We start from the raw sequence: 23,278 nt of genomic DNA, 5'->3' as shown, positions 1-23,278 counted from the left end.
TAACAATTATATTTTAAACAGGACAAATCTGAGGGGACAAATCATGTGGCCCTTATGGGCATGACGTCTCTGCTCTGGTCACTCACAGCGCCCCCAGGCCTAGCCTGGCAATATTCAGTTCAACCAGACTCAAAGCTCCCCGGGCCTAGCCTGGCAATATTCAGTTCAACCAGACTCAAAGCTCCCCGGGCCTAGCCTGGCAATATTCAGTTCAACCAGACTCACAGCTCCCCAGGCCTAGCCTGGCAATATTCAGTTCAGCCAGACTCACAGCTCCCCCGGGCCTAGCCTGGCAATATTCAGTTCAGCCAGACTCACAGCTCCCCCAGGCGTAGCCTGGCAATACTCAGTTCAACCAGACTCACAGCTCCCCCAGGCCTAGCCTGGCAATATTCAGTTCAGCCAGACTCACAGCTCCCCCAGGCCTAGCCTGGCAATATTCAGTTCAGCCAGACTCACAGCTCCCCCGGGCCTAGCCTGGCAATATTCAGTTCAGCCAGACTCACAGCTCCCCCAGGCCTAGCCTGGCAATACTCAGTTCAGCCAGACTCACAGCTCCCCGGGCCTAACCTGGCAATACTCAGCTGTCAGAGAATATCAACTAGACAGACGCTGATGTAACGTGCCCTCACTGTCCCACTGAGGGACTGAATAACTGGTAAACACACACAGCACTGTTATTCCGTTCAATGCATCAGTGTTGTGTAAAGGTCAACCCTCCACCAGACAACATCCTCTTTGAAGACAAACAGTAGAATCCATAACACACACACCACTAGGGAGTCCATAGCTTAAATGACCAATTACTCTTTCTGCACAAGAGACAAACAAGACTGAAGAAACACCCAATAAACATTCTCAAAAGTGTGTTGGCTATAGTGTTTATACTTGGCTAACAGTCTGTACCCACGGTTATGAGGGCTTTAGTATACATTTAAAAAAAGACAAATACACATTTCAGCTTTTACAAAGCCGGTCTTTATAATCACTTAAAACTTGACAGAATTTCCATCCATAAAAAATAAAAAAAAATAAAAAAAATTTGTCTTAACTTGTTAAAACGTTTCAAAAAAATAGTCAATAGAAAATCAATTTTAGGCATGACTTACAAAATATATACATAATATATACATATACATACACACACAGAGATATATACATACCCTACACAAACATTGTTATTGCATATACATCTGTGTATTTATGTATTTGTATGTACATGATGTATATATTGCTTCACCCTTGAATGTATTTGATCAGACTGAACTAAAACATAAAAACAAACCAGTCTTTCTCCCTGTCCGCATAAAACCCGCCGGCCACATTCTGGCCACGCTAGGAAGGACAAGAGTGCAAAGCCTTTCTCTTCTTCTCTTTTTTATCACAACTACGAGTAATCACTTATCCTAACCTGAACTTTGACCCCCCCCTAACATGAATCCTAAAATGAGAACAAGTAGCTGATTTACTTGTTCTCAGCAGTTCTCAACGTCACCGTTGTCCTTTCTGACGTGGCCCTCGAGTGACAACACCAAAAAACTCAAGAACAATAGCGATACACACCACATAGGACACAACAATAACAGAAGAATTATGATCTAGGCTAGTTAGTCATCATCAAATCTATGTTACAGTCAAGAGTTATGGGATGGAGCAGGCTGTGACCTGTAGACGTAGCCATAGCATTAACAACAGTGTAAAGGGGTGGGTTACTAGGCCGGGGAGTAGCTAAACGTTACAAGGCTGGTTTATATATAAATAAAGTGTGATCACTACTATCCATGCTCAGGCCGATAAGAACAGATTAAACTAGTCATGCGTGATTGAATGGCTGGCTGGCGAGTAGGACAGGGTCAGGTGTAGGGTGTCTGAACTAGAGAGACAGGGCTGTATGTAAATGTGAGGATAGAGTGTACTGGGGCTACTGTTACAGTGGAGCAGTAGTTCATGCTATGCAGCTCTGAATGGCACTACATCACATAGTCATCATGTTTACTAAGCCCCCTATTCTCCCCTCTCTTTCTATATTCTGGTAGTTTTGTGTAGCAGTAGCAACCTCTTCTCTCTCCATCTCTCTTGCTGCTGTCTGACCCTCACCCCTTGGGCTGGCCTGTTATCCCCTTCCCTCCCTCCATCTCAGTAACTCTGTCCTTTCCAATCTCTGTCTGACCTCTACCCCTTCTTTCAAGAAGATACAGTACTCGCTGCTAGCTCCTCTTTCCTCTCCTCCCTTCCCCCCCTGTCCTCCAGCCTCATGTCCTTCCATCTCTAGCCAACCCTCCCTTCTCCCTCCCTTCTACATGGCCTGTGTGTACGCACTACTACCCCACTGGCTGCTGTTATAGTCAGTGGTTGTGCTTCCATAGCTATTGTTGTTGTTGTATCCCTGGTTGCTATTAGCAACACTTCCTGCCCCATGGCCACCGGAGGCCGCCGCTTCGTCAAAGCTCTTCTCCTCCAATGGCTTGCCAATCCAGGCTCCGTAACCATGGCTACCGAGCGCATCGAAGAACTGCTGCTTGGCGACCTGGAAGGACATGGCGGCCATCTTGGCTTGGGCGTAAGACGGGAGAGCCAGCAGGTCCTGGCGCCCGCACTGTTGGCATAAAGACCGGAATTGCCGGAAGATGTTGGACTTGGAGACCCGCGACACGTCCAGTTTGGGGCTAGAGGGAAGACAAACAGGGTTTAGGAAAACACAGAAGCTACTGCGCTGGGAGTGAAACATTTTCAACATGTTTTTCATATGAATTAAATGCCACTACTCGATATGGAGTATAAATAGTGATAGCTATTCTATTGAAATGGGGCCCTGTGTAGCCCAGGTTAACCACCTGGTGCTGCTATCTGGATGAGGGTGGATGAGGTCTGAGGGTCTGGTTCTAGTTGTGGTGCGGGGTGCGTACCCGTCCAGTTTGCCCTTGGTCCCATCCAGCACCTCCACAGTGATGTGGTCTGGCTGGCTCCAGTTCACGCTGGACTCCTTGGTCTTCCCTGTGTGACGCGTCGAGTCATACACACTCACCCTGCCCACCTGAAGGGAGACAGAGATGGAGTGATGGAGAGGAGTAAAGGGAGAGGAAGAGTGTGTTCAATTATAGGCATTTAGCTATACCCGCAATAACAGCTGCTAAATATGTGTACGAGACCAATAACATTTGATTTTGATTTGAAATTAGACTAAATAAGTCCTTTCAGATGAATCAACAATTTTAAACAGGGCGGAAAGCAATGTTTGTGTCTGCGTTAATGGCTATGCTGGAAGCTTGGAGCGGCTGTTTGTGTACTGTGTGTGTATGTGTGTACCTCGGGGTGGTTGAGTGTGTTTCTGTATGTGTACCTCGGGGTGGTTGAGTGTGTTTCTGTATGTGTACCTCGGGGTGGTTGAGGGTGTTTCTGTATGTGTACCTCGGGGTGGTTGAGTGTGTTTCTGTATGTGTACCTCAGGGTGGTTGAGTGTGTTTCTGTATGTGTACCTCGGGGTGGTTGAGTGTGTTTCTGTATGTGTACCTCGGGGTGGTTGAGTGTGTTTCTGTATGTGTACCTCGGGGTGGTTGAGTGTGTTTCTGTATGTGTACCTCGGGGTGGTTGAGTGTGTTTCTGTATGTGTACCTCGGGGTGGTTGAGTGTGTTTCTGTATGTGTACCTCGGGGTGGTTGAGGGTGTTTCTGTATGTGTACCTCGGGGTGGTTGAGTGTGTTTCTGTATGTGTACCTCGGGGTGGTTGAGTGTGTTTCTGTATGTGTACCTCGGGGTGGTTGAGTGTGTTTCTGTATGTGTACCTCGGGGTGGTTGAGTGTGTTTCTGTATGTGTACCTCGGGGTGGTTGAGTGTGTTTCTGTATGTGTACCTCGGGGTGGTTGAGTGTGTTTCTGTATGTGTACCTCGGGGTGGTTGAGTGTTTCTGTATGTGTACCTCGGGGTGGTTGAGTGTGTAGGGAGCAGGTAGACTCTTGGAGAAGGCTTCGCCGTCTCTGGCCAATCGGCAGCAGACAGCACGTGTCAGGTGGCCATGGCTGTACAGGTAGCCTGGAGGGACAAATATAAGCGACAAGAACAGGGAAAACAAAACAGAAGATCGAGAGGAAGGGGTGCGAGAGGAGTGGGGGGGGCGAGAGAGTGACAGGTAAAGAAAGAGGGAGAGAATGACAGAAGAGTGTGTGTGAGTCAGTGTATTTCCATGTTAACAAGGATGATCATTCACATCATAGTACTCTGACAAGGAGAGGTGAGTAACTTAAAGAGATGGATGTCTGAGGGGGTCAGCCAGGGACTGTCTGGGTGGATAGTTAGCTGGTCATGATTCCTACAGTATAAGGACAGAGTCAGCCAGGGACTGTCTGGGTGGATAGTTAGCTGGACATGATTCCTACAGTATAAGGACAGAGTCAGCCAGGGACTGTCTGGGTGGATAGTTAGCTGGACATGATTCCTACAGTATAAGGACAGAGTCAGCCAGGGACTGTCTGGGTGGATAGTTAGCTGGTCATGATTCCTACAGTATAAGGACAGTGACAGCCAGGGACTGTCTGGGTGGATAGTTAGCTGGTCATGATTCCTACAGTATAAGGACAGTGACAGCCAGGGACTGTCTGGGTGGATAGTTAGCTCGTCATGACTCCTACAGTATAAGGACAGAGTCAGCCAGGGACTGTCTGGGTGGATAGTTAGCTGGACATGATTCCTACAGTATAAGGACAGAGTCAGCCAGGGACTGTCTGGGTGGATAGTTAGCTGGTCGTGATTCCTACAGTATACGGACAGAGTCAGCCAGGGACTGTCTGGGTGGATAGTTAGCTGGACATGACTCCTACAGTATATGGACAGGGTCAGCCAGGGACTGTCTGGGTGGATAGTTAGCTGGACATGACTCCTACAGTATAAGGACAGAGTCAGCCAGGGACTGTCTGGGTGGATAGTTAGCTGGACATGATTCCTACAGTATAAGGACAGGGTCAGCCAGGGACTGTCTGGGTGGATAGTTAGCTGGACATGATTCCTACAGTATATGGACAGGGTCAGCCAGGGACTGTCTGGGTGGATAGTTAGCTGGACATGACTCCTACAGTATAAGGACAGTGTCAGCCAGGGACTGTCTGGGTGGATAGTTAGCTGGACATGATTCCTACAGTATATGGACAGGGTCAGCCAGGGACTGTCTGGGTGGATAGTTAGCTGGACATGACTCCTACAGTATAAGGACAGAGTCAGCCAGGGACTGTCTGGGTGGATAGTTAGCTGGTCATGACTCCTACAGTATAAGGACAGAGTCAGCCAGGGACTGTCTGGGTGGATAGTTAGCTGGACATGATTCCTACAGTACAAGGACAGGGTCAGCCAGGGACTGTCTGGGTGGATAGTTAGCTGGACATGATTCCTACAGTATAAGGACAGAGTCAGCCAGGGACTGTCTGGGTGGATAGTTAGCTGGACATGACTCCTACAGTATAAGGACAGAGTCAGCCAGGGACTGTCTGGGTGGATAGTTAGCTGGACATGATTCCTACAGTATAAGGACAGAGTCAGCCAGGGACTGTCTGGGTGGATAGTTAGCTGGACATGACTCCTACAGTATAAGGACAGAGTCAGCCAGGGACTGTCTGGGTGGATAGTTAGCTGGTCATGACTCCTACAGTATAAGGACAGAGTCAGCCAGGGACTGTCTGGGTGGATAGTTAGCTGGTCATGACTCCTACAGTATAAGGACAGAGTCAGCCAGGGACTGTCTGGGTGGATAGTTAGCTGGACATGATTCCTACAGTATAAGGACAGGGTCAGCCAGGGACTGTCTGGTGGATAGTTAGCTGGTCATGACTCCTACAGTATAAGGACAGAGTCAGCCAGGGACTGTCTGGGTGGATAGTTAGCTGGACATGATTCCTACAGTATAAGGACAGAGTCAGCCAGGGACTGTCTGGGTGGATAGTTAGCTGGACATGACTCCTACAGTATAAGGACAGAGTCAGCCAGGGACTGTCTGGGTGGATAGTTAGCTGGACATGATTCCTACAGTATAAGGAAAGGGTCAGCCAGGGACTGTCTGGGTGGATAGTTAGCTGGTCATGACTCCTACAGTATAAGGACAGAGTCAGCCAGGGACTGTCTGGGTGGATAGTTAGCTGGACATGATTCCTACAGTATAAGGACAGGGTCAGCCAGGGTGGGGTGGATAGTTAGCTGGTCATGACTCCCACAGTATAAGGACAGAGTCAGCCAGGGACTGTCTGGGTGGATAGTTAGCTGGACATGATTCCTACAGTATAAGGACAGAGTCAGCCAGGGACTGTCTGGGTGGATAGTTAGCTGGACATGACTCCTACAGTATAAGGACAGAGTCAGCCAGGGACTGTCTGGGTGGATAGTTAGCTGGACATGATTCCTACAGTATAAGGACAGAGTCAGCCAGGGACTGTCTGGGTGGATAGTTAGCTGGACATGACTCCTACAGTATATGGACAGGGTCAGCCAGGGACTGTCTGGGTGGATAGTTAGCTGGACATGATGCCTACAGTATAAGGACAGAGTCAGCCAGGGACTGTCTGGGTGGATAGTTAGCTGGACATGATTCCTACAGTATAAGGACAGAGTCAGCCAGGGACTGTCTGGGTGGATAGCTGGACATGACTCCTACAGTATAAGGACAGGGTCAGCCAGGGACTGTCTGGGTGGATAGTTAGCTGGACATGATTCCTACAGTATAAGGACAGAGTCAGCCAGGGACTGTCTGGTGGATAGTTAGCTGGTCATGATTCCTACAGTATAAGGACAGAGTCAGCCAGGGACTGTCTGGGTGGATAGTTAGCTGGTCATGACTCCTACAGTATAAGGACAGAGTCAGTCAGGGACTGTCTGGGTGGATAGTTAGCTGGACATGATTCCTACAGTATAAGGACAGAGTCAGCCAGGGACTGTCTGGGTGGATAGTTAGCTGGTCATGATTCCTACAGTATAAGGACAGAGTCAGCCAGGGACTGTCTGGGTGGATAGTTAGCTGGACATGATTCCTACAGTATAAGGACAGGGTCAGCCAGGGGCTGTCTGGGTGGATAGCTGGACATGACTCCTACAGTATAAGGACAGGGTCAGCCAGGGACTGTCTGGGTGGATAGTTAGCTGGACATGATTCCTACAGTATAAGGACAGAGTCAGCCAGGGACTGTCTGGGTGGATAGTTAGCTGGACATGATTCCTACAGTATAAGGACAGAGTCAGCCAGGGACTGTCTGGGTGGATAGTTAGCTGGACATGACTCCTACCGTATAAGGACAGGGTCAGCCAGGGACTGTCTGGGTGGATAGTTAGCTGGACATGATTCCTACAGTATAAGGACAGAGTCAGCCAGGGACTGTCTGGGTGGATAGTTAGCTGGACATGATTCCTACAGTATAAGGACAGAGTCAGCCAGGGGCTGTCTGGGTGGATAGCTGGACATGACTCCTACAGTATAAGGACAGGGTCAGCCAGGGACTGTCTGGGTGGATAGTTAGCTGGACATGATTCCTACAGTATAAGGACAGAGTCAGCCAGGGACTGTCTGGGTGGATAGTTAGCTGGACATGATTCCTACAGTATAAGGACAGAGTCAGCCAGGGACTGTCTGGGTGGATAGTTAGCTGGACATGACTCCTACCGTATAAGGACAGTGTCAGCCAGGGACTGTCTGGGTGGATAGTTAGCTGGACATGATTCCTACAGTATAAGGACAGAGTCAGCCAGGGACTGTCTGGGTGGATAGTTAGCTGGTCATGACTCCTACAGTATAAGGAAAGGGTCAGCCAGGGACTGTCTGGTGGATAGTTAGCTGGTCATGACTCCTACAGTATAAGGACAGAGTCAGCCAGGGACTGTCTGGGTGGATAGTTAGCTGGTCATGACTCCTACAGTATAAGGACAGAGTCAGCCAGGGACTGTCTGGGTGGATAGTTAGCTGGACATGACTCCTACAGTATAAGGACAGAGTCAGCCAGGGACTGTCTGGGTGGATAGTTAGCTGGACATGACTCCTACAGTATAAGGACAGAGTCAGCCAGGGACTGTCTGGGTGGATAGTTAGCTGGACATGACTCCTACAGTATAAGGACAGAGTCAGCCAGGGACTGTCTGGGTGGATAGTTAGCTGGACATGACTCCTACAGTATAAGGAAAGGGTCAGCCAGGGACTGTCTGGGTGGATAGTTAGCTGGTCATGACTCCTACAGTATAAGGACAGAGTCAGCCAGGGACTGTCTGGGTGGATAGTTAGCTGGTCATGATTCCTACAGTATAAGGACAGTGTCAGCCAGGGACTGTCTGGGTGGATAGTTAGCTGGACATGACTCCTACAGTATAAGGACAGAGTCAGCCAGGGACCGTCTGGGTGGATAGTTAGCTGGACATGATTCCTACAGTATAAGGACAGAGTAGTTTGGGATTGAGATCTGTGGTCTACTTATGAGTGGAGTTTGTTAAACATGACTGAAGCCAACGGTGACCGTTGACCCCCCTCTCCCTTTACTCCCACACTCAATCGATCCTCCCTCACTCTTTTTCAAATCAAACCTCCCTCAAATGTTAACTGTCCCCTCCCTCATCTCTCCCTCCTCACCCAAGGTGATTGAAGCCAGGTAGATAGGATGGAGAAAGTTGGAGAGCAGGGCTCCCTGCAGACCCAGGACGTTCCAGCGAAGGATCTTGTCGCTGCAGCTCATGGTCCTCAGACGCTCGCCGTGCTGGATGCCGTCCCAGGTGGGCACGATGGTCGATGACTCTACCGGGATTGTGCCCTCACCTACACATGGCACAGACACCCTTGAGGCATACTTTTGACTCCAAAGACAAAGCCGTGCAGTGTGAGGAATAGGGTGTATGAGAGAGCCAGTGGTCAAAGTGATGGTTGTACACTAGAAGCACACAGTCCAGGCTCTAGATTGGAACATTCAAATCCATTGGGATATTTGTGCTTTCTAGCAGGTGTGTTTGTGGCAGCAGCAGCAGATGTGTGAATGTGTAGTCCTGCTCTGTTTGGCCTGCAGAGAGGGGAGTTAAGCAACATGGTGGCTCTATGTGCTTGTCCTCAGTAACAGAGGGGATCCTCATGGAACGGTCCTGCAGATGGCATCTGGCTGTAACTCACCATTCTCCACCTTGGTGCGCAGCTTGCCCTGCTTGGCGTTCTCAAACAGGGGCTGGTGGCCCTGGCCGTCCCCCGCGTCCTCGCTGCACGACTTATCAAACAACGCCCCGTCTCCGCACGGAGCAGTACTGGAGGAGAGGGGGAGAAGTAGAGCGAGAGGGGGAGAAGTAGAGCGCGAGAGGGGGGTAGAGCGCGAGAGGGGGGTAGAGCGCGAGAGGGGGGAGGTAGAGCGCGAGGGGGGGGAAGAGGTAGAGCGCGAGGGGGGGGAAGAGGTAGAGCGCGAGGGGGGGAAGAGGTAGAGCGCGAGGGGGGGGAAGAGGTAGAGCGCGAGGGGGGGAAGAGGTAGAGCGAGAGGGGGGGGAAGAGGTAGAGCGAGAGGGGGGGAAGAGGTAGAGCGAGAGGGGGGGGAAGAGGTAGAGCGAGAGGGGGGGAAGAGGTAGAGCGAGAGGGGGGGAAGAGGTAGAGCGAGAGGGGGGGAAGAGGTAGAGCGAGAGGGGGGGAAGAGGTAGAGCGAGAGGGGGGGAAGAGGTAGAGCGCGAGGGGGGGAAGAGGTAGAGCGCGAGGGGGGGAAGAGGTAGAGCGCGAGGGGGGGGAAGAGGTAGAGCGCGAGGGGGGGGAAGAGGTAGAGCGCGAGGGGGGGGAAGAGGTAGAGCGCGAGGGGGGGAAGAGGTAGAGCGCGAGGGGGGGAAGAGGTAGAGCGCGAGGGGGGGGAAGAGGTAGAGCGCGAGGGGGGGGAAGAGGTAGAGCGCGAGGGGGGGAAGAGGTAGAGCGCGAGGGGGGGAAGAGGTAGAGCGAGAGGGGGGGAGAGGTAGAGCGAGAGGGGGGGGAGAGGTAGAGCGAGAGGGGGGGGGAGAGGTAGAGTGAGAACGAGGTAGAGCGCGAGAGAGAGGTAGAGCGCGAGAGCGGTAGAGGTAGAGCGGTGTAGAGAGAGAGAGCGGTGTAGAGAGAGAGAGCGGTGTAGAGAGAGAGAGCGGTGTAGAGAGAGAGCGAGAGGTAGAGCGTGAGAGAGGTAGAGGGGTAGAGTGGTGTAGAGAGAGAGAGCGAGAGGTAGAGCGAGAGAGAGGTAGAGCGAGAGAGATATATATATATATGTGTGGATAGGAGCAGTTCATTAACTAGAAGTATCTTCCAGGGTTTTTCTGGATCAAAATGAGGCTTAGGTGGTGGGCGTGGCCAACGGCGGGGTCGCCAACTAATTTTTAGAGGCCCCCCTGTTGGCCAGTGACGAAATTTGCAATTCTACACATTTTTTCATGGCTTATTTGAACTGAGGGACTCAAACGTTATAACAAAATCAATGTGGCCCCATGCCACGACAAAAATACTCCTGAGTGCATCAGTTGGGGAATTTTGTATTCCCCCTGACTGTCTAGCTGTTATTTGGGTCATTGTTAGTTCTCAAAGAAGATCTTATTATAGAACATATAGCGCCATTATCTTTTCTACATACTTTATATCTGGTTTTAGTCTTAAGTTTACATTGACAACATTTTTCACCCCGGAAATCATTATCTAAACATCAAAAAAATGATTTGACTGTTTTGACATACGTGGCCCGAAAACACTTAAGTAGCCCGCCCAAGACTTTTCTATGCAGAAAAAAACGCTGGCTTCGCAAACTCCTAGAACAACGTGTGTGTGGGGGTGGGTTGGTGGCCCAGTTGAGTTCCAGGGCACAGAAGGAAAGGGGAGAGAAGACAGTAGGTGGAGAAGAATGAGCCATGGGTTGAAGGGTCAAACAGCGAGGAAGAGACATCTTCCGTAGGCCCACCTGATATAGAGGTGGAAGGTGGTGTCAGGTTTGATCCGGAGCTTGTTCTCCTCAGCTGGCTCAAATATGCTGTCCTCTGATCCTTCACAGTGCTTCAGCAACTCAGCATACAGAAACCTGGAGAGAGAGGGGGTGACATGAAAGGTAGAATCCACATTTGAGTGATTCAGATCAGTGAAAGTGTCCAGGATCCAACACACAGATAAAGGGAGACTGGTGGAGAAACAGAGGATCTGGTAAGTGGCATTAATACACTACAACTAACCAGATGGACTCCACAGACACATTAACACACATCATAGTCTGTAATGACTTCACAGCTGACATATGACACCCTGTAGAGAGAGGAGGTTTCAGAAAGGCAGGGAGAGTAGCTATAAAGGAATCAAAACGAAGAGCAAAGGAGGAAGGGGAAAAGAGTGGTCATATAAAAGGACAGAATGGAAGATAATTGAGCAGCAGTAACTTCCTACCTGATAAATCCTCTCCTGGAGATGATTTCTGCGTGGCAGTCATTAACGGTGTCCCCTTTAAGACTCAGCTCCTCCCCTTTAACACAGCGATTTCCTGAGGAGAAAAACAAACAAATATACATTTATTTAATCTCAAAAGGTTGAGACAAAAATCATTCCAAAAGGCTTGTTATTTTCTCTCGCGTACACACACACGGCAGGTACCTGTTCCCAGGCTGACCACGGTCCCCAGCCCTTCCCCCCTCTTCATGACGACGGTGGCGAGGATCTTCCTTCCCAGAAGACTGTGCTGTATGCGTGTGGTGAGGGCGTTGAAGCGCTGGTGACTCAACATGGCGATCTGGTCATGGATTGTCCCACCACTCAGTGGCAGCTAGAGACAGAAACAATAACAGGTTATGTACGGCCCACCAGTCACAGAAGTAGGTTCTAGCAGAATCACAGTATTAACAGTGTATTCATAGTATAGCAGGCATTCAACTTTTTCAGCTCGAGATCCAATGAGAAAATCACTGTCCTCCCGTGACCCAAAATAATCTCCCAGCAACCCAAATGAAGAGGAAATAGTGTGTGATTCTAGCAGTCTCCTCACTCCCGACCCACCTCTAACACACCCAAAGCCCAGTGTGGGTCCTGACCCAGAGTTTTAAAAAGTACTATAGTAATAGAGGTAAATTGACCTCTGCAGGGGTTAGTTCCCCGGTGCGGGCAGCCTTCTCTGCCTCTCCAATCAGAACCCTCAGAGCTGCATCAGCTGCTTCCTGTTTCCCTTGCTTCTTATTGGAAGCACAGACAGGAGGGAACCAGCGGCCCCCTAGCTTAGCCTGGTAGGTAAACCTGAGAGAGAAGAGTTAAACATCCATGTTTGCACAGCCGCGTTTTACAATATTCAACCGTTAGCTTTCATAGTGTTATATATGTCACAATGGACCGCCAGACTACCGCAGCTCTGCAGCTGTGGACTCTGAATGACCCTTTAGAGTGTGTATGTTAGTGTATGTGGGCAAGAATGTGTGTACTGACTTGGGCTCGTGCGGTGGTCCTGACTGCCCGACCAGTCGTATCTCTGCAGCGAAGCCCCTGGCCCGGGCGTACTCCAGCAGGCCTGACACGGCGTTGTTGTTTAGGTGGCTGATGAGGTCACCAACCCCCGCCTCGTGGGCAGAACGCAGCTCCTCCTCTGTCAGCGGGGGCAGGGAGGGGCAAGCGGGCATGAAGCCCCCTTCATCACCAGACAGACACAGGGGAAACTGGGGCTGGAGAGGACGGGGTAATGGAGAGCGAGGGAGAAGAGAGATAAGGCAGTGAAAAGATGGAGGAGAGGAGGGAAGAGTGATCTTAGTGTTCGGAGGATCTTTTCTTAGAATCACGGCCTGGAGGCACAATGAGAGAAGGCCACATGCCTGTGTCTTATGACATTCTGCCAGTCCATAGCTAAACAGCTAGCTAGCTTGTCAAGCCTAAATAGATGGGGTAGTGTTTTTTTCAGGGACCCATCCATTTAGTTTAAACGTCTTTTTTTATTTATTTTTATTTTACCGTTATTTTACCAGGTAAGTTGACTGAGAACACGTTCTCATTTGCAGCAACGACCTGGGGAATAGTTACAGGGGAGAGGAGGGGGATGAATGAGCCAATTGTAAACTTTCAGTCCCATGTTTGAGTCCTTTACTCACCTTGTTGAGCTGCAGTCTCCCGTCGGCCATTAACTCCTTGACTGCCTCCTCTGCAGCCAGCTGCCTGGCAGCCTTCTTACTGGGCGCTGAGCTCTCAGCACACAGGCTTTCCCCTATCTTCACCCTGAACATGAACCTGAGGAGGAGGGAGCAGAGACTCACTTATACATCCTAAACATACATCGGTGAGAGGTAAGAGGACATTCCTGTCTAACCACATGGGGGCATCAGAGTAGAGCTGTGAATCTGCTTCACAGAGACTACAGCACTCAGGAAGAGGAGGGAAAGAGAGGGACAAAGATGGTCACACTTCCCAGTATCAGATTACTGCGGGACAGTACTGTAGGTGCCTAGGGGAAGGTTATATGCAGAGAGAGACAGAGGTGCTGTTGTAACATCCAGTCAGCAGACTGCTGCAGTATGAAAGTCATCCAGGACATACAGAACTGCTCCCGAGGGAGAGAGGTGAGGGCAGGCCCACCTTTCTAATGATTCATTTATGTATAGAAGAGAGAACCAGGGAGAGAAAAATGAGAAGCAGGGTTGGGCTCAATTCGAATTGAAGTCACTCAATTCAGGAAGTGATTTGAATTTAAATTCAAAAATGGAAAAACTTGAAATAAATAGCTTCTCCTTTTCAGTTTATAGAGAAATCATTGGAAATGGATGCTATTTTTTCAATTATTGAATTGGAATGTCAGTTTATTTCCTAAATTGACTGACTTCATTTGGAATTGACCCCATCCCTGATGAGAAGGCTGTAGACAGATGGATACCGTGGGTCGTGAGGTGGGCCCTCCTGTCCAGTGTTGATGAACTCGATGGGGTTTCCAGTGCGCTGACTGTACTCCATCAGCATGGACACGGGGTTCTTACCCCCCGGCAGGGAACGGGACAGGGCCTGGGGCGGACCCTCCACTACCTCCTGACAGAGAGGGAGAGCGAGAGCGAGACAGCGAGGGAGGGAGAGAGCAGAGAGTTATAAAAGGATTGAAAAAGAGACATAAATCTTTGCCCTTTAGAACACAATCAACCACAACAGAGCACATTGATTATTACTAACAACACACACACGAACACACTTCAGACTTACAGGGACGTCAGAGGTGGGGTCCATGGCCTGGTCCACCCCTGCAGTGAGCCCCTCCTCAGCCCCTCCCCCCTCTATCTCACGCAGCAGAATCCTCAGGGTTGCTGCGGCAGCATCTTTCTTAGCCACCTTTTTATTAGATGCCTCAGCAACAGGAAACAACCTGCCGTCCAGCATGACCTGCATACGGAATCTGAGAGGGAGAAAAATACAAGGAGTGAGGTAGCGAGAAAGAGCAGGGACAACACATTTTTTGATATTTCTTCGTCACACTTTCTCATGCAATTTTTTTCATGAATTTGCTAAATCAATCAGCTAGTTTCCTCTTAGACATACCAGCAACGGCCAACCATGATTGGTTGGGAACATTATGACATCACTGACCTGGGGTCATGTGAGGGCCCTGATTGGTCGAGGAGCAGGAACTCGCAATTGTGTCCCTGGTACTGGGCAAACTCCATCAGGCCGCTGACGGGGTTCTTGGCCCTCACCTCCTGGAGTTTGGCACGGAGGTTCTGAGGTGGGGGCGCTGCCAGGGAGACTGCTACTGTCCCCCCTCCATCCCGGCTGATGGCGTTGAGGAATTCGGGGATATCGTCGGTCGCCCACTGCCCTCCGTTCGACTCATCCTCCTGATAGAGGGATGAAGAGGAAGAAGTAGGTGAGGAAACAAAGAAGTGGAGCAGAAGTTGGAGGGTCAGTGGGATCGGTGTCAGGCGGGGTGAAGGGCTCCAGACCTGGCATTCTCAGCTCGGAATCTACAGAGCTATGTTCACCCCTCAATGTTACAACCAACATTATGTTACTAGGGTAACTGCCACACTCATCCTCCCCTTCCAACTCTTCGTAGGAGACGGGCTCCAAGTGAGGGAGGGGGTCTCCCAAATTCAGGAAGACGTCAAGGAATTCCCCAACCCCCCCCCCCCCCCCTCGCTGTGTGAGAGTGTCCACCTACCGCCTCAGCGTTGGCCTCTAGACACTCCAATCCGGGTGGCACCGCCTGGAATCCGGACCCCATTCCTTCGACCTTTGCAGGGGCGCTGCGCTCGGCCTTGAGGCTCCTCTCCATCCTCTCCCTGCGATGGACAGATAGCTCCCAGATGTGAGGGGTCACCTCTGCGTTGCGGCTCACGTCGCCCTGCTTCTCCATGGCGTACAGGGTGGGGTTGACCTGCTTGGCGCCCCTCAGGCCCAGGTTCTTGGAGATCACCAGGGCCGTGGCCTCCCCTGCCTCCAGCAGATACTGCAGGATCAACTCCTTCTGATTACTGCCGCAGTCCGCCATGTCACTCTCGTCAAGGTCTAGGTCAAGCTCTTCGTTACTGCTGCTGTTGATACTGGGCTGTTGGGTTTGGGACTGGGAATGTTGCCGATATGACTCAGATGATTCTGAGGAAGAGGAGTGTGAATCTGATTCTACGTAGTAATCTTCTTCTTTGTCGCCCTCAGGACCCTTCGCTTCAATTTGCTGGATCTCAGCCGCGATGACAACGTCCTCCTCCTTCACAGACAGGAAGTGAGAGCAATCTTCTTCTGAAGGCCTTTCCTGTGACTCCACAGAATGTTCCCTCGGTTGGGAACGTGGGCTTTCCGGATCAGAATCTCTACTTTCCGGTTCTTCCTGTGGTTCTACGTAGACAGTCCACTCTGGAGGACTTTCACCGTGTTTTGAAGCTTTCTTATCACGCTCGAGACCGTAAAGGGCCTGGTTGATAAACTTTTTGGGGCACCGCAGCGTTTTGGCCAAACACTTTGCTTGTAGCTTCTCACCGGGGCTCAAATCTGCCAAGGCTTGCAAAACTTGCTCTCGGATGTCGGGTGGCTGAAACGTAGGGGCACTCTTGTTGTTTGAATTATTACTACTACAGACAGAAGCTTTGTCAAAGCTGACGCCTCTGTCAACTCTTCCTCTGTAGGACCTCTCTCTGTCTAAGGATAAACTCTGAAAGCCTTCTGAGAAAGACGGCCCGTCAGCACAGTCTGCATGAAGGCTCCACTGTCTGTTGAAGCCTTGCTTTTGGGTTGAAGTCTGCTTCTGGTTCCAGAATCTAGGGCCGGTTGGTCCTCTAGGGGGTCCTTGACTGGGTGGGTACCCGAAGTCCCTACCGTTCCCTCTGCCTCGCTCGCTGCTGTATCCCCCTCTCCCCCTAGAGCTGTTTTGGGAGTATCTGCTGTACCCTGCCTGGGCCTGGTTTGATTCGTTATAGAGTCCGTTCGGTCCCCCTCGACCCAAGCTCTGCGCCCCTCTGGGGCTCACCCTAAACTGGGGAGCCTCAGTGTTCTGTCCCCTCAGGAAGTGGACCTGCTGCTGCCTGAAGGAGTTAGGACCACTGGGACAAGAGCTCTGCTGACTCAGGGCTGGGCTGTGACTGGGTGGGGGAGGGGCGGAGGGGTAGAGAGGCTGAGAGTGGGCACTGGGTGGTACTAGAGGGGGGACTGGGCCTAGGTATGAATGGACGTTTGGGTGTGGGGCCTGTTGCGGGGGGGCTCTGGGGTGAAATCCCAGGGGTCCAGCTCTGTAGTATTGTTGCTTAGCCTGCAGTTGGGGAAGAGGGGGTCGGTGGTAATGCTCTATGGGGGGCCCTCCTCGTCCTCTGCTCATAGCGCAGGGGGCAGGTTGAGGGGGGACCAGGGCCGCCTGTTACGCAGCAGATAGGAGGATGCGTCTCTGTGTTGGATACTGATGCAACACAGCCTGGCAGAATAGCCGGGTGGGCGATGATCGCAAAGTGGCAGTCAGCACCTGAGAGAGAGGACGAGATGGGTGTGAGCGAAAGCAAAAGTGACTGAGTGGGTGAGGAAAAGAGCCATGAAATAAAAAATTAAGAGCCAAATATAAAGCAATATGAAGAAGAAACTAGGGACATAAGACTGGTCAAAATCTTGTGGAAAATCCTGATGGAAATGGTAAAAGGGCGGGAGAAAAACACAGGAAGAGTAGATCAAGGGCTTATGACAAATAATATATATATATATATGTTTTTACACACTACACAGTCTCACTGTACTTCATCCTGTCACATGCTGTTGGATCCAATTGCTCGCAACGAGATCCATGTATAAAAGGTCAGAAATGTATAATTCATGGTTGTGGCTTAAGTGTTGTATTTCTGGTTTAAGGATGATTTGCAGCTTCACATAGGAAGGGAAAGTGAAAGGCAGAAGGAAAGAAACGATTCAAGGTGGTCAGTGAAGGACAGGAGTTGCTCCACTAACTTTTGACAGACTAAACACACAGCAAATAAGTAATAGATGTTGAACCTGATAAAAGGTTGGCTATAGAACACACATTGGAGAGGAAAAGGAGTAACGCTCGCTCACCATTAAAAATAAGTTGTTTTATTAGACAAGTTTAAAAGATTGACGTTTCAGCCTTCAATGGCCTTCTTGAGAATAATCACATCGGGAATGGACAAGCTCGTGTAGGGAATGGGGAAGACAATTAGGGGAAAACTCTTCAGCTGGTGGTGCTAATGAGAGTCCAATGATGTCTACACAGGTTGCACCTCTAATCACGTTGGTTGAGCACCGACTTCTTGCCATAGAACATACAGGAATATTTTAAATACCTTTTCATATTATGGGCACCTTCTAGTACAGCAAACCTGACATTCAATCATTCATTTGCTGATTATTTTCTCAGCTAAAATATTTAATACGCACTAGTAATTGCATGCCAATTACATATAAATCTGTAGGGCATAGAATATGATGGGGGGGTATTTTGATTCAAAATGTGTACCACAAAGCTTCTTCCCTGCACTCAATGATATATGTCACTGACCACAGGAAGACACTCAACCCTGCTCCTCAGATTTCAGCCCTGCCAGGCATGGTGCTAGTCAACATAAACGTGTCTGTCATGCTGCTCCCGAAACGATTGCTATGAATGCCACCATATTAATAATAATATAACGACGAGCGGGAGCGAGTTATTTCACGGCAATGTTAACGGACAGCAGCAGCAGCACTGGGTCCCGTGCCCCCGGGTCAAAGCGGGATCTGGCTGACCCTAATGCAAGCCGGCAACTGACGGCCAAATAACAACCCAGCATGTCTCAATTCAGTTGCCTCTGCTGCTTCCATGGGCAATATGAATATTCAGAACTGCGCATTAAATATTAGTACGTCTTTCGCCCATGGACCAGACAGTTTGGCCTTGTTGTCGGTATGTTCCCGTTCCTGGATTATTGATGAGTCATTTCTATTTGAATTACAGAATTGGGGTATACGCCCTGGTCAAAGTGTTATAAATCAAGTTCATGCATAGTGGGTTGCATAAACGACTCCATGACAGTAGAAAGACATTAACTAATTCAATGAACGTACCTGAAAGTTCGCGGGATAAAACACAGATTTACCACCTGGCCTGAAGGCGGTTTCAGTCACTTTTGAATGGCAGAGAGATCTTGACGTCTGCGGGCGTGCTACCGGGGTCAGAAGTTGACTACACTTCAAACAGTCTAGAGATAAACAGTTACGTTCTATCAAAATACAACAAAAGTATTTCAACTAGTTGGCTATATTTCTAAAAATTCTATGTATTTTACCATCCCCCAAAAACTGTTTTTTGTTTTTTTACATACCGCACGAGCGCTTCTCAATTTCAAAGGGACATCTAGTACCTACCATTCAAGATACTTATACCAGACGTTACAATGTGAAATTATGGATAGGCCTATTATAAACGCATAGAAAGTCTGCATTTACAGTTTCTTAACACGAGAAACAGCACGAAGGGGCAGAATAGTTTCGTTTTCCTTTCTCTAGACACGCTCTGTAGCCAGTCTGGGTGAGTCACGTGATGCAATAGTTTATCATAGGTTTCACTAGCTAGAGTAAGAATGTAGCCAAAACTGGTGCAAGATCAAGGTACCAAGGCCTAGGCTGTTTGAATACTTGGATGTACATCAAATTTATTTTTATCACAACATGTGGATTTTATAATATAATTATGTCAAATTATTTAAAATAATAATCGGTCCTTGTCATGTGAATGAAAATGTGCCGTAGTGTTCTGTCAAACAGGATGTATTTCTTGTTAGAGGATACAGTATATTGATTGAAATGCGAAAGCAATCGTTATTTCTATTTATTATCCAGTAAGCCAATATTTATTATAAAATGCATCACCTCTAGACAGACAATTACATTTTAGAAAATATCAATCTGGACAAGAAAGCCTTCAGAAATGACGCCTATATATGCATAGGCTAACTCCAAAACATTCAACCCCCCCCCTAAAAAAAGTAACAAAATATGATAATTCAAGATCGCCTCTTAGTTGTCATGTCTCACAGCTGCTGTTGCGTGAAACTATTGTTGTGACAAAAACATAACCAGAACAGTTTAATTGAGCAAGCAGCAGCTGCCGGATATAGCTCGTGGCCACTGTACCCAGACATTGGTGCTTTCAAGACAACTGGAAACTCAGGGGTAAAAAACGAGGTCAAATAATGACGTCAGTAATCTTGAGGTCGGAGCTCTAGAAAGATGCCAGTGTTTCCGACTTGGATGACCGTTCAAAACTATTTTTTCCTAGTCGGAGCTCGTTTTTTCCCCGAGTTCCCAGTTGTCTCTGAACGCACTGAGGTATGAGATTTCAGAGTTCCCAGTTATGAACGCAGCATCAAACCCAATTCCATCACGCAGGGATACGCATGCATGCATTCAATGGTCAATCAAACACAGCCACGCGAGAGCATGTCTGTTAATTATCTCTGGCGCGGTTGAAAATGTTTATAAAACTTAACTAATAATCACTGCTGCCATCAGCTTGAGTGTAGAATTAAGGACGCCCCTGAATAACCTTCCCATGTTTATTTTTTCTATGGGATGGTTCTGATGTACACAATTTTCAATCTCCCCAGTCAAAGTGAACCCCGCACAACTAGTTAGCTAGGAGGACAGTAGGAGGATCAACTATCAGTGTGCAATTTCATCCCGCCTCCGACCCCCAACGATGTCTGTCGCTGGATGGACATAGGATCCAATTGGTCATTTTACAGCCGTTTTTCAGTAAATCCCCCTTAATCCTCAATTCCCTTCGCTCTCACACAGGCGTTTATCCCCTGACTGAAGTCCTCCATGAATATAACCTGAAATTAGCTAAGCTATCCTGGTTTTAACTGACACTACACATTGAATACCCTGGTAAATATTTAATTTATCTCAGCAACCCGCCGCAGAGATCAACTCAACTGCCATCATTGAATGGATGGTTGTCGTTTGGACTGCGCACGCATGTTCCGAACAAGATATTGCGCAGATGGAGGCTCCAAGCGGGTTCACTAGCTAGGTAACGTAGAACCGCGGTTGTGTATCGCAAATAACATGCACAACTGTCGATTTGTTCCAGAAACACTTTCCCAATCAACTCCCAAGTGTAAACAACTATGCAACGCGACGTCAAATGCAGTGAAAATAATGATAATTATGCATAGCGCGGATTGACTAGTTAGCTACATAGGTGGCTAGCTAACGTTAGCATTGATTGAGCATCACTGCGGCACAAGCGTGCAAACAACCATAGGCGCATTTGTAAGCGATGCAGTTAGCGCGAAACCAAATATAGATCTCAATTGAACTAACACGAAAGGTAAAAATAGAGTTCAAAATGTAATTAATTTACCTGGGTTTGCGATTGAAGCTTTGTATCAGTCCGAGTTCCTGCTTGATAGCGACAGTGTCGACAAAGAAACAACGGGGTTAGGGGGGCGCATGATGACATCACTAGTTTGCGACAGTTTACCTGGCGCATTTGGAGTGACGCCGCCCGTTTTACTGCAGAGTGCGGTCCCCCCCAAAAGAACATCAGACAAGGTAGAATACCTTTGCTGCGGCAGATCGATTGGATTCATTTAGGCAGGTGAATAGGACATGGTAGAATAGCAGTACCTCCAAGCCACTGCTATTGCATTCCCTTGTTTAGGATTGGGACGGGATTAATCAGGTCTCAAATAAAAAAATCTATCAAATGTAATATATGTATGCTACAGAACCTTCCACAAATCCATTTGCCACAAACACGGCCTAGTGGGCATGAACCCTGCAAAAAGCTAGTACATCTGATAAGGATTTACTTTCTATAAGAAACCTTGAGAGGAACCAGACTCAAGACCCAAAGCATGGCTGGCTGGATAGAGGTGAGAGAAGGCGGTAGAGAAAAAAGGCTCCATATATTGCAGGGGGAATCCAACAAAATACAAACATGAGGCCTGTATCTTGTAATGAACACGTTAGTGAACTATTTACAGCATGATACACGAGGCTGTGGGAGCAGATCATCACATCACAGCCTACTGCAGTGCCTGGACGCTCACCAACCCATAGAGTTATAGGCTGCTATACTATCCACCAATCAATGGGTCAGACTGGATCCATGTTCAAACTTTCCTGCAAATTGCACTTATTACATCCCCCAGTAGGTGTCAGCACCACGCCATTTAGTATCAGAACACCTTTATTCGCCAAGTACATTTACTCATAACTGGAATTTGACTTAGTGAGAATGTGCTGCCAGCAATAGACAATATAGAAACAGAACACAGACAAAAGTCCACATAGACGTCATACAAAAAACCACAAATCGTAAGTCGCTGTGGATAAGAGCATCTGCTAAATGACTAAATGTAAACGTAAAAAACATTAAACATAAACTCGGGTCCTCTGTCCTGCTCAAAGTCACAGCGGATCAAACTGAAATACATCACTGTAATGTCCAGTAGGCTACAGTCAGTGCATCATATTATCATAAGTCTTTCAGTCAAGTATAGAAACAAATGGGCATTTTCAAACAAACCCAAACTCTACCGCTAGAAACATGCCTACTGGAGGTTTGGTAATGGACAATCCAGTTGTTGTTTGGTGCTTGTTCATGATATAACTACTGTATATATGCATGTGTTTTGTGATACTGGTTGAGTTATATATTAACAAACTGAGTCTCTAGCAGGTGTGTTGGATATTGGTAGTTGGTATAATGAGATTCTAAAGTAGAAGCTATGGTTCAATATACAGCTTACGTTCAAAGTGTCACTTCCGTACTGTAATTAGAAGTTCTTTTTTATTTATTTGTTTTTACCCCTTTTTCGTGGTATCCAATTGGTAGTTACGGACTCGGGAGAGACGAAGGTGGAGAGTCATGCGTCCTCCGAAACACAACCTAGCAGCCGCTCTGCTTTTTGACTCAATGCCCGCTTAACCCGGAAGCCAGCCGCACAAATGTGTGGGAGGAAACACCATACACCTGGCGACCGTGTCAGCGTGCATTGCGCCTGACCCGTCACAGGAGTCGCTAGAGCCCGATGGGACAAGAACATTCCTGCAGGACAAACCCTCCCCTAACCCGGACGACACTGGGCCAATTGTGCGCCGCCCCATGGGTCTCCCAGTCGCGGCCGACTGCGACAGAGCCTGGACTCGAACCAGGATCTCTAGTGGCACAGCGCATTAGACCACAGTAATTATAAGTTATAATGTGTGAGAGAGAGGTAGTGTTGTGCCAACCTTCATCAGAGCAGTGTTCAATACTGCTGCCTTAGTTTTTTGTCCCTCTCTCTTTTCCCACCATCCTTCACTAACTATTTTCTATATGTTACTTTTTAATCCCCCTCTCATGCTAGCCTCCACACTTCATTGCTCCCCTTCTCAATGGAAACTGAAGATGATGTGAAATAGGGGAGGGGGAAGGAGAGAGGGATAGAGACAGAGAAAGTGAGACGAGTCAAAAGACAGGGAGAAAGGTGGGTGTAAAGAGAGTGAGATGGGTAGTGTATTGGGAATGGGCAATTCCATGGTAACGGGCTCCGATTCTTTCACTTAAAATGTATGCCAAACAAATAAAATGTTTTAAAAGTTGAACCAACTATATGCATAAGGACCACTTTTAACAATTTACACTGAACATTTTACAAAAACACATTTACTGGAAGAACTGTGCAGATGCAAAGTTTGGTAACAGAATTTAGGTAAATCAAATTTTTTATGTGACCACGTTTTCCACAAACTCTTAATTATTTGCTCCGAATTAAGATTGAAAGACGTCTGCAGATAAAATGGGGTGTCAGCTATGACATGGCACCTTGAGTTTGAAAACATCTATTTAGGTTATTAAACAACAGTAAGTGAAGTGGATGTACACACAGTAACAGAATT

At 48.4% G+C, this 23,278-nt stretch overlaps 1 protein-coding gene across 3 annotated transcripts; it reads right to left on the bottom strand.

Moving 5' to 3' along the window:
* Window positions 1–955: 955 nt before the first annotated feature.
* adar (adenosine deaminase RNA specific) lies at window positions 956–20,883 on the bottom strand. Of its 3 annotated transcripts, none has more exons than XM_071396530.1 (16): window positions 20,754–20,883; window positions 15,078–16,865; window positions 14,507–14,754; window positions 14,126–14,315; window positions 13,809–13,957; window positions 13,033–13,168; window positions 12,380–12,612; window positions 12,037–12,193; window positions 11,561–11,729; window positions 11,357–11,450; window positions 10,884–11,000; window positions 9,113–9,240; window positions 8,585–8,767; window positions 3,917–4,029; window positions 2,835–3,034; window positions 956–2,666 (listed from the first exon to the last, which is right to left on the bottom strand). In XM_071396530.1, the coding sequence occupies exons 2-16, from the start codon at window positions 16,722–16,724 to the stop codon at window positions 2,297–2,299; spliced, it is 4,134 nt and encodes a 1,377-aa protein (XP_071252631.1). In that variant the 5' UTR covers window positions 16,725–16,865; window positions 20,754–20,883; the 3' UTR covers window positions 956–2,296. The 3 variants fall into 3 exon arrangements, with proteins under 3 accessions (XP_071252631.1, XP_071252633.1, XP_071252632.1); XM_071396532.1 differs by having other exon boundaries at window positions 2,907–3,034; XM_071396531.1 differs by lacking the exon at window positions 20,754–20,883 and adding an exon at window positions 18,452–18,870.
* Window positions 20,884–23,278: the final 2,395 nt, after the last annotated feature.

Source organism: Salvelinus alpinus, chromosome 4, assembly GCF_045679555.1.
Source record: "Salvelinus alpinus chromosome 4, SLU_Salpinus.1, whole genome shotgun sequence".
In the NCBI taxonomy this organism is placed as follows: Eukaryota; Metazoa; Chordata; class Actinopteri; order Salmoniformes; family Salmonidae; genus Salvelinus; species Salvelinus alpinus.
Note: the sequence above shows the minus strand (reverse complement) of the source record. Positions and strands in the feature narration are given on the sequence as shown.